The sequence below is a fragment of the Xiphophorus hellerii genome, chromosome 19 (genome assembly GCF_003331165.1).
Source record: "Xiphophorus hellerii strain 12219 chromosome 19, Xiphophorus_hellerii-4.1, whole genome shotgun sequence".
NCBI classification, from domain to species: domain Eukaryota; kingdom Metazoa; phylum Chordata; class Actinopteri; order Cyprinodontiformes; family Poeciliidae; genus Xiphophorus; species Xiphophorus hellerii.
The window spans coordinates 1,065-14,529 of NC_045690.1; the positions used below are offsets into that span (position 1 = coordinate 1,065).

The following is a 13,465-nucleotide window of genomic DNA, read 5'->3' on the forward strand; positions in this document are numbered from 1 at the left end:
CTGGTAGCTGAAGGGCTAGGTAGTTAATTGGGAAGCATTCACTTTTAGAGAAGTTTAATTTGTAACCTGAAAAACTTCCAAAGTCATTAAGAATATTGACAATAGTAGGAATACATGACACTGGGTCAGAAATATATCTGGCTCTGCTGCGTGTTGCAGCTGTAACCTTTGGAGCGAACGCTTTCTGGGTTCTGAATAGAGCTTATTGACAGGAAGCTGTAAGCAGAGCATAGAGGCGAGTATGGACCAGAGGAAGTGTGTTTTGTTGTCGCTATCGGCTGTCAAAGCACAAGCAGAGAGTTAGTCGATAGGCTGCCAGCTGGGACTTTATGCCACAGATCATGTTGAGGTCAAACTCTCAAAGGTCAATCAAACCGAGTTAGCTTCATCAGGCTGAAGATGAGGGCTTTTCTCCTTCCCGTCTCCCTGCAGGCTACTCCCCCAACATCAAAGGCCAGCTGCTGCACGTGGACACCACCAGCAGCATGCAGTACCGGACGCTGCTGGAGGCCGAGATGCTGGCGGTAAGTGTCTGCCCCATCACGCTTTTCCCCCGTCACAGGCCGCCCCGTCACGCTGACCTGAGCTTTGTATTTCAGTTCCACGTGATCGCCAGTTACCCCTGCGTGTGGAACATGCCCCAGTCCTGGCAGTGCGAGATCGAGGTCTACAAGGCCACGTACCACTTTATCTACGCCCAGAAGAACTTCTTCACAGGTCAGCAGCACCGGAGCGCGTTTCTGCACGATGACTGAGACCCGGTCCTCAGAGTTTTCTCTGTCCACTCAGATCTGATCAAGGACTGGGCAAGCGACAGCGCGCCGGATATCTACTCCTTTGTTCCGTATTCCTGGAAGTTTAAGATCTTATTCCACCAGTTTGAGATGATTTGGGCGGCGAACCAACACAACTGGATCGACTGCTCCACCAAGCAGCAGGAGAACGGTGAGCAAGCCGCTCTGCATGAATCGTTCCGTTCTTCAGCAGCTCTCATCACCATAACCCGGACAGACATCAGCAGGAAGTTAAAGTATTATTAACAAAATCAGATTCAGCTTCAGAGAATAAATATGTCTCTGTGTGGTGTATGTAAACTTCTGGTTCCAGCAGCTTTAGCTGCAATAACTTTCTGTAGTTAAAGGGTTTATATGCTGATTGATGGTGGAGTGATGTTGAGGTTTTGCCTGTGGGGTTAGCTGAGATCAGTGATCGATTGCGTTATTGACCTGCAGTGTACCTGGCGGCCTGCGCGAGACGCTCAACATCGACTTCACGCTTCCTTTCACCGAGTTCGTCCCCGCCACCTGCCACACCCGCTTCAGCCTGAGGGTGAGTCCGTCTTCTGCCTCTGGTTCCGCTCTGATCCGTCCAGCTCTGAACATGGCCGGCGCCGCCGCGTCTCTCCCGCAGGCCGAGGACACGGACATGCGGCTGTCGCTACCAGAGTGCCATCCCAGCCGCCTACCCCACTGCTCACCCTGGCCAAGGACTACCAGAGCGTCAAGCTGCCCGGCGATGGCGCGGCGTCCGGAGACGGCCAGGGAGCCCCGTCCTCCAAAACCAGCAAGCCGCGCTGGAGGAACATCACCAAAGCAGAGTGAGGCATGCTGGGATGGCCAGTATGGCAGGCCAGATTAGCATTTAATCACCTCTACTGATGTCTTTTTAAAATTATTTTTTAATTCACCAATTAGTGTATACAACAAATATTACAGACTGACAAAGAGCAGGAAGGGTGTTGATCTGCAACATAATTAACCAAATAATAGAACAAATAACAGCAATTAAAACAAAAACAAACAAGGAACGAATACATTCAAAACCAAACACAGAACATAATCTAATCCCAGCAGAAACAATAAACTGTCAGATATCTGACTGGTTCAGAACTAGAGACGTCAGTTTCATCTATGGAGGCTTTAACTCAAAACATCTGCAATAAATTACTGAAAACCAATGAAATTATAACGAGCCGTGAAGTCGCCGTTAGATTAATACTTCTAACTAAAGATGTCTGAAAAGTGTCTCTAGTGAAGATGCAGTTGTAATTTCCTGAAGGTAAATAATCTGAAAAATAATCAAAGATAAATTCAATTTTTTTAATATGAGCATTTTTGACAGAACAGCCACTTAAAACTCTACAGGCGACTGTCTGGACAGCCCGACTTTACCCCAGCATTATTACCACTTTATTCTCATTAACTTTATTCGTGTAAAATATTTAAAAAGTGACAGCACTTTCTTAACCAAATATCTAAAACCTCATTTTGATGAGTCATAGATGAGTTTTCTTAAAGTATCATTCATGTTGGTCAGATTTCTGCTCTAAACTTAGATTTCTGTAATGTAATTTCTGATTTTGTGTTGAATGTTGACGTGTTAAACCGGAGGCGCAGTGTGAATAATCAGCTGGGTAAAACGTCAGATTAATCTGCAGATTAATCCCAGCGGTCTGTATAATCTGGTCAGGTGACCCGGTGACCCTCAGGTCAGCAGCAGCTAAACCAGTCGCCTCATTTCCTGTCGTCAGTGCAAAGGTCAGCTGTTTGCGACCTGACGGCTGAGCTCTCAGCAGGCTGAACATGGCCGACATGTGGGTTCGTTACTGGTCCAGTAAAACTTTTATTTTCCCTTCATGAACCTTCATCAGTCGTCTTCGTCAGGAAACAGAAACATTTGATTTATTACCTTTAGCTCACAGCATTTGGACCAGACTGAACGTCACAAAATTACCAGGAAACAGTTAGTAAATTTATGAGAAATTAGTTGTTTAGACGAAAAAGTCTCCATCCATTAAGGCGTGACGTGAGCAGCTCAGTTCGTCTTTCCTTCTTCATAATAGACTCAATCATTGATTGATCGATTCAAACGCTGCTGATAACTTGATGCTGATGTGGTAAAAGTATTTTCTATTTGTACAACTGATGTCAAAGTGCAGCTTCACAAAACATTCGACTTATAACATTTTTTTTACATTTCTTTAAATATTATAACTTTATTCTTGTAATTTTACAGCTTCATTCTCACATTAATCCAACTTTATTTTGTATTAAAACATCTCGTATTTCTTTGTACTGACTTTATTCCACGTTTAGTAGGACGCCTGCGTTTAGAGTCAGCGCTCTGTTGCCACAGTATTAGCATAGCTTTAGCATGATGTTAGCATAGCATTAGTATGGCGCTAGCATAGCATTAGCATGGCCGCTAGCACAGAATTGGCTCATACTTCTGTTCTGTGGAGCAATAGCCTGAATGTTTACAGTCGGCGTTGTAGCTGTTCCCACGGCATTGTAACTGTTGCCATGGCGCAGGGCCGGCTGGGTGGACTGCTGGAGCGTCCCAAACTTCCTGCTCATCATCGACTACACATGGCATCCCATCTACCCCAGAAGGCGGACGAGCAGCTCAAGCAGTCGTGTAGGTTCTGGTTCTGGTTCTGGTTCTGGTTCTGCTGCTGTCTGTTGACCTTCCTCCTCTTCCTCACTGCGTAGTCTCAGAGATAGAGGAGTCCATGCTGTCTGCGATCCGCCCCCCCGACCAGGGCGCGGCGCCACGTTTCCCCTGCGGCGCCGCCCCGGCCGCGCGGCTCTCCGCCGACCCGTCGGACCTGCCGCCCGACCGGCTGCAGGTGGAGATGGAAATGTCTCCGGACTCCCAGATCCTCCTGTACGGGCCTCTGCTGCGTGCCCTCATCGCCATCAAGGTCTGCAGCTGGGGTCACCCGAACGCCTCGGCTTCCTCTCAGATCTGAACTCTGAACTCTTCCTCCTCCTCCTCTTCCTCCCCCCCTCCAGGAGAACTACTTCGGGGAGGACGACATGTACACGGACTTTGAGGAGGCCGTGTCCAGCCCGGTGCCGTCCTCGGCCACCTCGTCGGGCCTCGGCTACTCTTCGTCTCCTGGCGCGGAGGACGGCGCACACGGCCACCCCCTGGACCTGCGGCCCTGGGATATCACCGTACTGATCAACCTCTACAAGGTCCACGGCCGGCTGCCAGTGGTGAGCCGGGTTGCACGGTTCTGTCCGGTTGGGATCCACAGGAAGCTGAAATAAAAACAAACATGGCTGCAGAACATGTGAACACATGTTAGACACAAAGATCAATAACTATATATGTCTCCATAGATATGGGATCAATATGCAAGATGTATATTTGTGTTACGTCCACAAAGGGCACAACATATTTGAGGACACGAAGACAAAAATGAGGATTCAAAAGTAATTTTTATTTTCAATTCTCTCGACCTTTTCTTTAAGATGAGCTTCTTTTGATTTTTCTGTGAAGAAAAAGAGAATTAAATCCTCGGTTCCCCGTGTCCCAAAAAAGAAAGAACACAAAAATCCCAAAGTATAAACAGAAAGTTGGACCTGATGAGCCGGTCAAAAAGAACAAAACGGTACAGCAGGGGGCCAACCCTATACAGGGCCGTCGAAGCCCCTGCTAGTACCGGACTACAAGTAAAAAGAAACTACTGTTAAAGAGAAATCGAAAACAGGACAACCGGTCCCACCAGGTCAAAAATTACAACAAAAAAAACATCAACCAAACAAACAGCTAACAAAAACTACCGTGTGGCAGGCTGGAGACCTGCGCACCGCGTCAGAACGCATCCTGGGTGTTGGTTGGGAGGGCGTCGCCTTTACCTGGCGCAACCCAGCCTATTTATAGGCGGTCCAACAGCGTCACAAATTAACGGACCAATTACAAGAAAGAATTATCAAAACTCTAAAGTATATTAAACAACAACAACAAAAATCATACAACTAACTTCTATACAAAATAATCCAAGTAAAAAAAAAATAGACAGAAATAAATACAATGTGCCGGAGCACATAACAATTTGTGATAAAATATTCAATAATTTAACTGAACTCTGATCCAGAACCGCACAGCATTCTGGGAGATGTAGGCAGAGGAAAGGCTTTAGCCGCTCACAGCGAGCTAAGCTAGCTGGGTAGCATCAACTCTCACTCTGTGGTTGCCTAGCAACAAGCTGCTGAGTAACTTGCAGCAGTTTCAGGTTTCAGTTTTTTGTCTCATAACTCTTGAAAAATAAAAACATGAAGCAAAGACATGAGGAGTTCAGATGTATAAAACTAAAAGTCAATCCACTGATATGAATCGCTTGTATTGTGATGAGGTTTTCAGGTATCCATTTTAAATTGGGTTGTGTATTGATGCTGTGGTCGGTTCTGAGAGTAACCCGGTTCGCTCCTGCAGCACTGCAGCAGTGAAGGTCCAGAAGGCCCGTCCGGCTTCCTGGAGCGCCTCTGCTTCGAGATGAAGAAAGGCTACAAGGAGACGATGCTGCAGATGATCCTGTCGCCCATTCACATCTTCGTCAGCGACAACTACCAGGTACCGACCAGACAGCGCTTTCACATCAGGAGGGAAGAACGAACCGGATGAACCGAAAGCTTCTTTTCCAACTTTATACTCAAATTATTCCAAGCTTTCTGAGTAACTTTACAACCTCATTCTGTGGTAACTTTATGTCTTTATCCTAGTAATGCTACGACTTTATTCTGGTGTAATTATGACTGTGCCAACCTGGGCTGGAAGGCCGCTCAGAGAGGAAGAAGCCATTAAAACCATTACAGTTTTCAGACAGACTTTGGGCCAGAGGCTCTGGTGTTTGCAGACGTGTCCTCTGAGGTTTGATCAGTGTGATGTGAGAACCGTCTGTGGAGGAGGAAGTGACTCTCCTTCAGGGCTCTGAAAGTGACGTTTGGCTGCTGGTTCCTCCTCAGCGCCCCACGGCGGACGGCGTGCTGAGAGACGGACACCTGAGTCTGTCCGGGCTGCAGATGAGGGCGCACGCCATGTTTTCAGCTCAGGGTCTCCCTCTGGGCAGCGACACGCTGGAGTACGCTTGGCTCATCGACATGCAGGCCGGGGCGCTGACCGGCAGGGTCACGGTTCCTCAGGTGGGTGGCTTCCCCTCCCTATGAATCAGTTTCCCACATTCAGAACTGGATTTGTTGTGATTTTTTTTATTGTTCTGTGAAATGGTTAGCAGTGAGCGCTAACGTCTCTGGCTTTGTCCCTGTTAGCTGGCTAGCATGGTTGAGTGGGCAGAGACGTTCGTTTTCCACGTGGTTTCCAGAGAGTTCCAGCTGGAGCAACCCAAACCCTCCATCATCTGCCAGCACGGCGTGGACCGCCGCATCTGTGCTGACAAGGTACAGAAAGAAAGTACACCTCTCTGAAATGATTACCTGAAGAGTTCACGATATTTATGAAACTTAATGAAGCCGTCGGACTGCTCTGTCCAAATGGACTCATGCTAGCTGTACATCGGCGTTCTGTGATCGCACAGTATGATGAAATGCTAAAGGAAATGACTGGGCTTCAGGGATGTACTTAGATTTTCATCTGTTTAATAAATGAAGGTTGTGCAGTGGTGGCACAACTAACTAACCTGGTACCAACTTAGCATTTAGCTTAAGCTAACACTGATACTCACTGATAGAGTGCTGTACCAGCATGGTAGCTGGTGGAAGCTAAAGCACTATAGCAATACAGGTTCTAGCTGAAGCTAATGCTAAGATGCTATTCCAACACACTTTTAGGAAAAGCTTTGTAGACAGTTTTTAAACACTTCAAAATAAGAGCATGACTATAAACGGCTAACGGCTATAAACTCCTTATTAACGGTAGCTAACTTTGTTCAGCTGAAAGGTCATACAACAACCAAGTAAATTAGTGATTAAAATTATTTGGGAAATAAATTTAGGGAAAGCTAACTGCGCTAAATGTTTTCAAAGTTAGCCACACTGCTAAATGAACATCAGTGCTTCACTGCTGGGGTTTTGGCTTTGAAGGAGGGTGTTTTTCTTTCTCAGAGCTCTGCACTTCTCTGTTAAACTTTCCCTTAAACTCTGAAGGTTTTTGTTGTTGTGATTTACTGATGGTCGGGTCGTCTCTGTGAGGAACGCACACGGTTGGGGCAGAAGCATGTCTCTGAGTTGCCATGCCAACAGGCAGCCAGCCAATGAGAACAGGGATATTTTTTGTTTTTTTTTTTCCATTTTTTTCTCCGAAGAGTTTTTGCGGCGCTAGTGGCTCGTATTTTTTTGTACAGTAGGCAGACAGGAAGGAGGGTGAGGAGCGGGGGGAAGACATGCGGCAAAGGTCGTCGGGACCGGGAGTCGAACCCGCGACGTCCGCGTCAAGGACTAAGGCCTCCAAACGTGGGGCGTGCTAACCCCCTGCGCCACCACAGCACGCCCCGTGAACAGGGATATTTTTAAAAGCGGGTGCTTCATTAGTGTGACTGCTGATCCGAAGCCTTCTGTGTTTCAGCTGGGCCGCCTGCCTGGCCACTGCCGCACCTCCGAGGAGCTGAAGTACACCATGACCCGTCTGGCGCTGGACGGAGTCGACCTCTTCGTCGTGGAGCACGGCTGTGCCGCCAGCGTCAAGGTAACGAGCGCCTAGCATGCCACAGTCGGCCCGCCGCCGCCACCGAATTCGCTCTGACTCTCGTTTCTCCAGACGGCCGCCGTCCGGGTCGCCACCTGCAACCTGCACAATCAGGCGGTGGGGGAGGGCATCAGCGCCGTGGTGCAGGACGTCAACATGCGGCAGTACATCGAGCAGCAGCAGCCGGGTCAGGGGCAGCCTCCCCTGCTGCGCCGCTCCGTCTGGCTGGAGGCGGGCTCCGTCAACCTCAACCTCATCACGGCAGACATCGCGCTGGCGGCCGACCACCCAGCCAAGTGTGACGTCCAGAGACACTTCCTGGAGCTGCACGACGCGCAGACCAGAAGGTCAGCAGCAGACTTCCTGTTTCAGGGTCAGACTGAACCATCTTCGGTTACTGCCCTCCGATATGCTAAGCTAACTCCTAACCTGACGAACACAGTCCTGTGGGGAATAGAACCATTATGCTAAGCTAACTGCTAGCCTGACGAACACGGTTTAGTTGAATATATGACCATTATGCTAAGCTAACTTCTAGCCTGACGAACACGGTCCTGTTGAATATATGACCATTATGCTAAGCTAACTGCTAGCCTGACGAACACGGTCCTGTTGAATATATGACCATTATGCTAAGCTAACTGCTAGCCTGACGAACACAGTCCTGTTGAATATATGACCATTATGCTAAGCTAACTGCTAGCCTGACGAACGCGGTCCAGTTGAATATATGACCATTATGCTAAGGTAACTGCTAGCCTGACGAACGCGGTCCTGTTGAATATATGACCATTATGCTAAGCTAACTGCTAGCCTGACGAACGCAGTCCTGTTGAATATGTGACCATTATGCTAAGCTAACTGCTAGCCTGAAGAACACGGTCCTGTTGAATATATGACCATTATCCTAAGCTAACTGCTAGCCTGATGACCACAATCCTGTTGAATATAGAACCATTATGTTAAGCTAACTGCTAGCCTGACGAACACAGTCATGTTGAATATAGAACCATTATGCTAAGCTAACTGTCCTTTAGCGAATAGAAAGTTTGAATCTCATGGGGAGTAGAAAGTGCTCCCTGTCGGCTGTTGGAATAGTTCTCTGTGTTTAGTTGGAGCCGCTCCTCTCCGTCTCCTCCAGGCTCTGGTTTCTGTGGCCCGATGACGCCAGCCTGCGCAGTAAGCGCAGCCGGAACCGCTGCGGCTGCCTGGGTGGCTGCAGGTTCTTCGGAGGAACCAACATGGGTCTGGATTTCTTCAGGCTGGAGGAGCTGACACCGTCGTCCTCGTCTGCCTTCTCCTCTTCCAGCGCCGAGTCCGACATGAGCTATGGTCAGTCGCTGCTGCAGCCCACCGAGTGGATCGTCACCAAGGAGACGCCCAAAGTGGACGGTGAGTAGCTGAGCATGCTAATGCTACGCTATCGACGGGGAGCTGCTGGAGGAGAACAGGAAGCAGCGGTTCACAACGTCGAGGTTCTTTTAATAATCCAAGAATGAGTAAGAATCTGCTCTGTCTATTATTGTTGTAATTATTACTTTGTATTATTATTTTAGTTATTGGTCTATGTGGAGGGAATTTACTGGAGAAAATAGAATAGAATAGAATAGAATAGAAGTACTTTATTCATCCCAGCAGGGAAATTACTTTGCAGTTACAGCATAGAGACAAGACACAATAACAACTACCACTGAGTAGTAGTTGTAGATAAAATAAAAAATAAAATATAAAATGCTGTTAATATAAAAAGCAACTTAAGAGCAGTCCTTGCAAAGATAAAAAAAAATGCAGATATGTATATGTAAATATATGTACAGCAAGTGTGCCACAGTGCAGTTGTGCAAAATTGTACTGATTAGTGCAGAACAATGATTTAGCTTTTATTGTACAGTGAGATGGCCTGTGGCAGGAAGGATTTCCTGTATCTGTCCCTACGACAGCGGAGCTGGAGCAGCCTATGTGAGAAGGTGCTCCGCTGTCTGTCCACTATGTGGTGGAGAGGGTGCTGTTTATTGTCCATAATAGACAGAACCTTCTTCAGTGTCCTCCTCTCCACCACAGTTTCCAGGGACTCCAGCCTTAGTCCCAGTACAGAGCCAGCTTTCCTGATGATTTTGTCCAGTCTATTAGAGTCGCTGGCTCTGATGCTGCTTCCCCAACACACAGCAGCAAAGAAGATGGCACCGGCAACAACACTGTGATAAAAGGTCTCCAACATCTTGCTGCACACATTGAAGGATCTCAGCTTCCTTAAAAAATAGAGTCTGCTCATCCCCTTCCTGCACACAGCGTCAGTGTTAGATGCCCAGTCCAGTCTGTTGCCGATTACAACTCCCAGGTATTTGTAATCCTCCACCTCCTCCACCACTTCCCCTTTGATCTTCAGTGGCCGTGAAGGTATCTTCTTCCTTCTGAAGTCAATCACCATCTCTCTGGTCTTACTAATGTTGAGCCTCAGGTGATTCTGCTCAGACCACTCCACAAAGCTGTCCACCAGTGTCCTGTACTCCCCCTCCCCTCCATCCCCTATACACCCGACAACCGCTGAGTCATCAGAAAACTTCTGTAGGTGACATGACTCAGAGTTGTACTGGAAATCAGTGGTGTACAAGGTGAAGAGAAAGGGAGAAAGCTCAGTTCCCTGTGGAGCTCCTACGTCACCGACCACCACATCAGACAGGACACTGCCCAGACGGACAAACTGTGGCCTGCCTGTCAAGTAGTCAGTAACCCAGGAGATCACTGAGTCGTTGACACCCATCCTCCGCAGCTTCTCACCCAGCAGCAGAGGCTGGATGGTGTTGAAGGCACTGGAGAAATCAAAGAATGTGATTCTCACAGTGTCTCCTCCACCATCCAGGTGCGAAAGTGCTCGTTGCAGCAGGAAGATGACGGCATCGTCAACTCCTAAGTGGGGCTGGTAGGCAAATTGCAGGGGGTCTAGAAACATCCTCACCTGAGGCCTCAGCTGGGCCAGGACCAGTCTCTCCATGACCTTCATCACATGAGATGTGAGAGCAACTGGTCTGTAGTCCTCTGAGTCGGCTGGCCTTGGCTTCTTGGGAACAGGAACCACATGTGATGTCTTCCACCGCAGCGGGACTCTCTCCAGCCTCAAGCTCAGGTTGTACATGTGTGCCAGTACCGGGGCCAGCTGGCCGGAGCAGGTCTTCAGGATCCGTGTTGTAATGCCATCAGGTCCTGCAGCCTTCCCCTGGTGTAATCGCTCCAACTGTCTCTTAACCTGGCCTGTAGTCACCGTTAGCTGGGGGTAGGTGTTGTTGTTTGCAGTGGAGATGGGGGGGGGCCTGAAGGAGAGGTGGTGTGCAGGAGAATGCCGGTAGGTGGTTTGAACAACTTGGGGCAGTGTGGATGTGTGGGGGGATGGTGGTGGTAGGGGAGTAGCAGGAGGTGAGCTAAACCTGTTGAAAAACTGGTTGAACTGGTTTGCTCTATCCAGGCTCCCAGATGTCTGTGTGTCTTTCCCCTTCATTCCAGCGATGTTCTTCATTCCTTTCCACACATCTCTCACACTGTTCTGCTCGAGTTTGGACTCAAGCTTCCTCCTGTAGTTGTCCTTGCATGTCCTCAGTGTCTCTCTGAGTTCACGCTGGACTCTCCTCTGCTCCTCCTTATCTCCAGACCTGAAAGCCATCTTCTTTTTGTTTAAAAGTGCCTTCAGGTCACTGGTAATCCAGGGTTTGTTGTTGGAGAAGCAGCGCATGGTCCGGGCTGGCATGACAGTGTCCTCACAGAATCTGATGTAGTCCGTGATGCAGTCAGACATGTTGTCGATGTCCTCCCCATGAGGCCCACAGAGCACATCCCAGTCTGTCAACCCAAAGCAGTCCTGCAGTGCCTCAGCTGCCTCCTGTGTCCACCTCCTCACCGTCCTGATGCTCACAGGCTGCCTACTCACTAAAGGGACATACTTGGGAGTCATCCTTACCAAGATGTGGTCCGACCTGCCAATTGGGGGCAGGGCTGTGGCGCTGTATGCATCTTTGGCATTAGCATACAGGAGATCCAGCATTTTGTTTTCCCTGGTGGGACAGTCAACATACTGCTGGAAGTTGTGTAGAGTTTTGTCCAATGAGGCATGGTTAAAGTCACCTGTGATGACCATGAAGGCGTCCGGGTGTTGAGTCTGGAGTTTGGCTGCGGTAGAGCTGATGATGTCACAGGCCACCGCTGCATCAGCTGATGGGGGAATGTAAACAGCGATCAAAATGGCGGACGTAAACTCCCTCGGTAAATAATACGGCCGCATTCCCACAGCCAGAAGTTCAATGTCCGGGCTACAAATCTGTTCCTTCACGTTAACATGACCGGGATTACACCACCTCTCACTCACATAAAGTGCAATCCCGCCGCCCCTCTTCTTCCGACTCTTGGAAAAGTCCCTGTCCCCCCGCACCAAGGAAAATCCAGGGACCTCCACGCTGTAGTCCGGAATAAGCGAGTGCAGCCAGGTTTCCGTGAAGCAGAAGATACTGCACTCCCTGTACTCCTTCTGGGTCCTAACCAGCGCCGTGAGTTCATCCGTCTTAAGACCTCACGTTCCCCACAATAATCGCCGGTACCGCTGGTTTGTGCCGTCTCCTCTTCTCCCTCCGTTTAGCTCCAGACCTGCAGCCCCGGCGTCTCCTCCGTAACTCCTCTGGGACCACAGGCCTGTCTCCGGGCAGCTCAGAGGCTTACACAGCGCAATCAGCCGTTCACGCGAGTAAACAATGCCGCTACTCCGTTCGGCGAGGTTCTCCGTAACAAAGAGTAGAAAAAGTAGCAGAAGAACGCAGAGAACAGCGACAGAACCACATCCAGCCATTGTGGAAAGCTTAACTGATGATCTATGGGTTCTTTAAGGATGGATCCTTAATGGGTTACAGCAAATATATACAGATTAACACACACGACTGGAGCTGCGTCTGCAGGCAGCCAGCTGTGCCGGCACCATTTTTTTTGGATCCAATATTAACTAATTTCAGCTTTTAATTGATGCTTTTTATTTATTTTTTTCTCAATTATTATATTTTGAAAGTTCTTTTAATTTTATAATTAAATTTGTATTTTTTGTATTTTATTCTTCCCTTTTCAAATGTTTTCTGTTTTTTATTTATAAGTGTCATAGTATTATCAGTTTGGACTATTTTATTTTATTTCTGTTTTTATTTTAGATTTTAAATGTTAGAATTATTTGTATTAATTTGAAGTTTTAAAACTATTTGATTTATTTTTAAATAGCAGTTTTATTGTTAATTTTTTGTATTTTACTACATATTTCAATTTTTAATTTTTTTTTTAGTTTTAATATTATATTATTTATTTATTTTTACTTTGAACAAAAAAATTCTTCTAATCATTCATAAGCATGATTAATCCTAAATCATGCTTATGAAAATTCTGGAAATATTTTTTCATGTTAAAGGGAGGAAAAAAGTTAATGTTTTTTTCCCTGATTGATGGACGTAATTAAAACCAAAACATGGCGTCTCTGTCTCTGTCTCTGTGTGTCTCTCTGTGTGTGTGATGCTGAAGCAGCATCACTTCACCATCACTCAGTTTCTGAGTTTCTCTGGTTTCCTCAGGTAAAGTGGTCGGGCTGAAGCGGGACACGCACTCCCCCTGCCTGCCACCGGAGGTGCCAGAGAGGCGCGGCCAGCAGCACCTGAGCCTCCAGGTGCCCCAGCGCTCCCACAGCTCCGCCTCCTCCTCCGAGGAGAACAGCTCCTCCAGCGCCGCGCTGCCCCTGCTGGCAGGAGAGAGAGACTCGCCGCCTCCTAGCGCCGAGGAGCGCCGCTTCCCTCTCAGCGCCAGAACCCACGCCGAGTGAGTCCGACACACAGAGACACACAGAGACACAGGCGCACACACACACACACACACACCCAGAGACACACACACAGAGACAGAGACACACTCTTTAATCCTGCTTTAACAGGGTTTTCTTTTTACTAAATGTCAGATTCTTATTTGTGGTTGTTTGTCTCCTGAATATTTTTCTAATCTGAACGTTTTGTGTCGGATGTTTTGGCTT

General features: G+C 47.9%; 1 protein-coding gene across 1 annotated transcript in view; it reads left to right on the plus strand.

Annotated features, from left to right (window-relative positions):
• Positions 1-392: 392 nt before the first annotated feature.
• The window catches only part of LOC116708808 (transmembrane protein KIAA1109 homolog), a gene marked incomplete at its 5' end in the record, with an annotated part of 71,610 nt that continues 58,537 nt past the window's right edge, over positions 393-13,465 (plus strand). Inside the window, 18 exon segments of the mRNA XM_032546843.1 lie at positions 393-524; positions 600-717; positions 790-945; positions 1,233-1,247; positions 1,250-1,329; positions 1,411-1,464; positions 1,467-1,597; positions 3,312-3,385; positions 3,388-3,417; positions 3,492-3,703; positions 3,795-4,001; positions 5,224-5,361; positions 5,754-5,930; positions 6,057-6,185; positions 7,309-7,428; positions 7,501-7,775; positions 8,570-8,820; positions 13,017-13,257. Coding sequence (XP_032402734.1) covers positions 393-524; positions 600-717; positions 790-945; positions 1,233-1,247; positions 1,250-1,329; positions 1,411-1,464; positions 1,467-1,597; positions 3,312-3,385; positions 3,388-3,417; positions 3,492-3,703; positions 3,795-4,001; positions 5,224-5,361; positions 5,754-5,930; positions 6,057-6,185; positions 7,309-7,428; positions 7,501-7,775; positions 8,570-8,820; positions 13,017-13,257 — 2,540 coding nt within the window.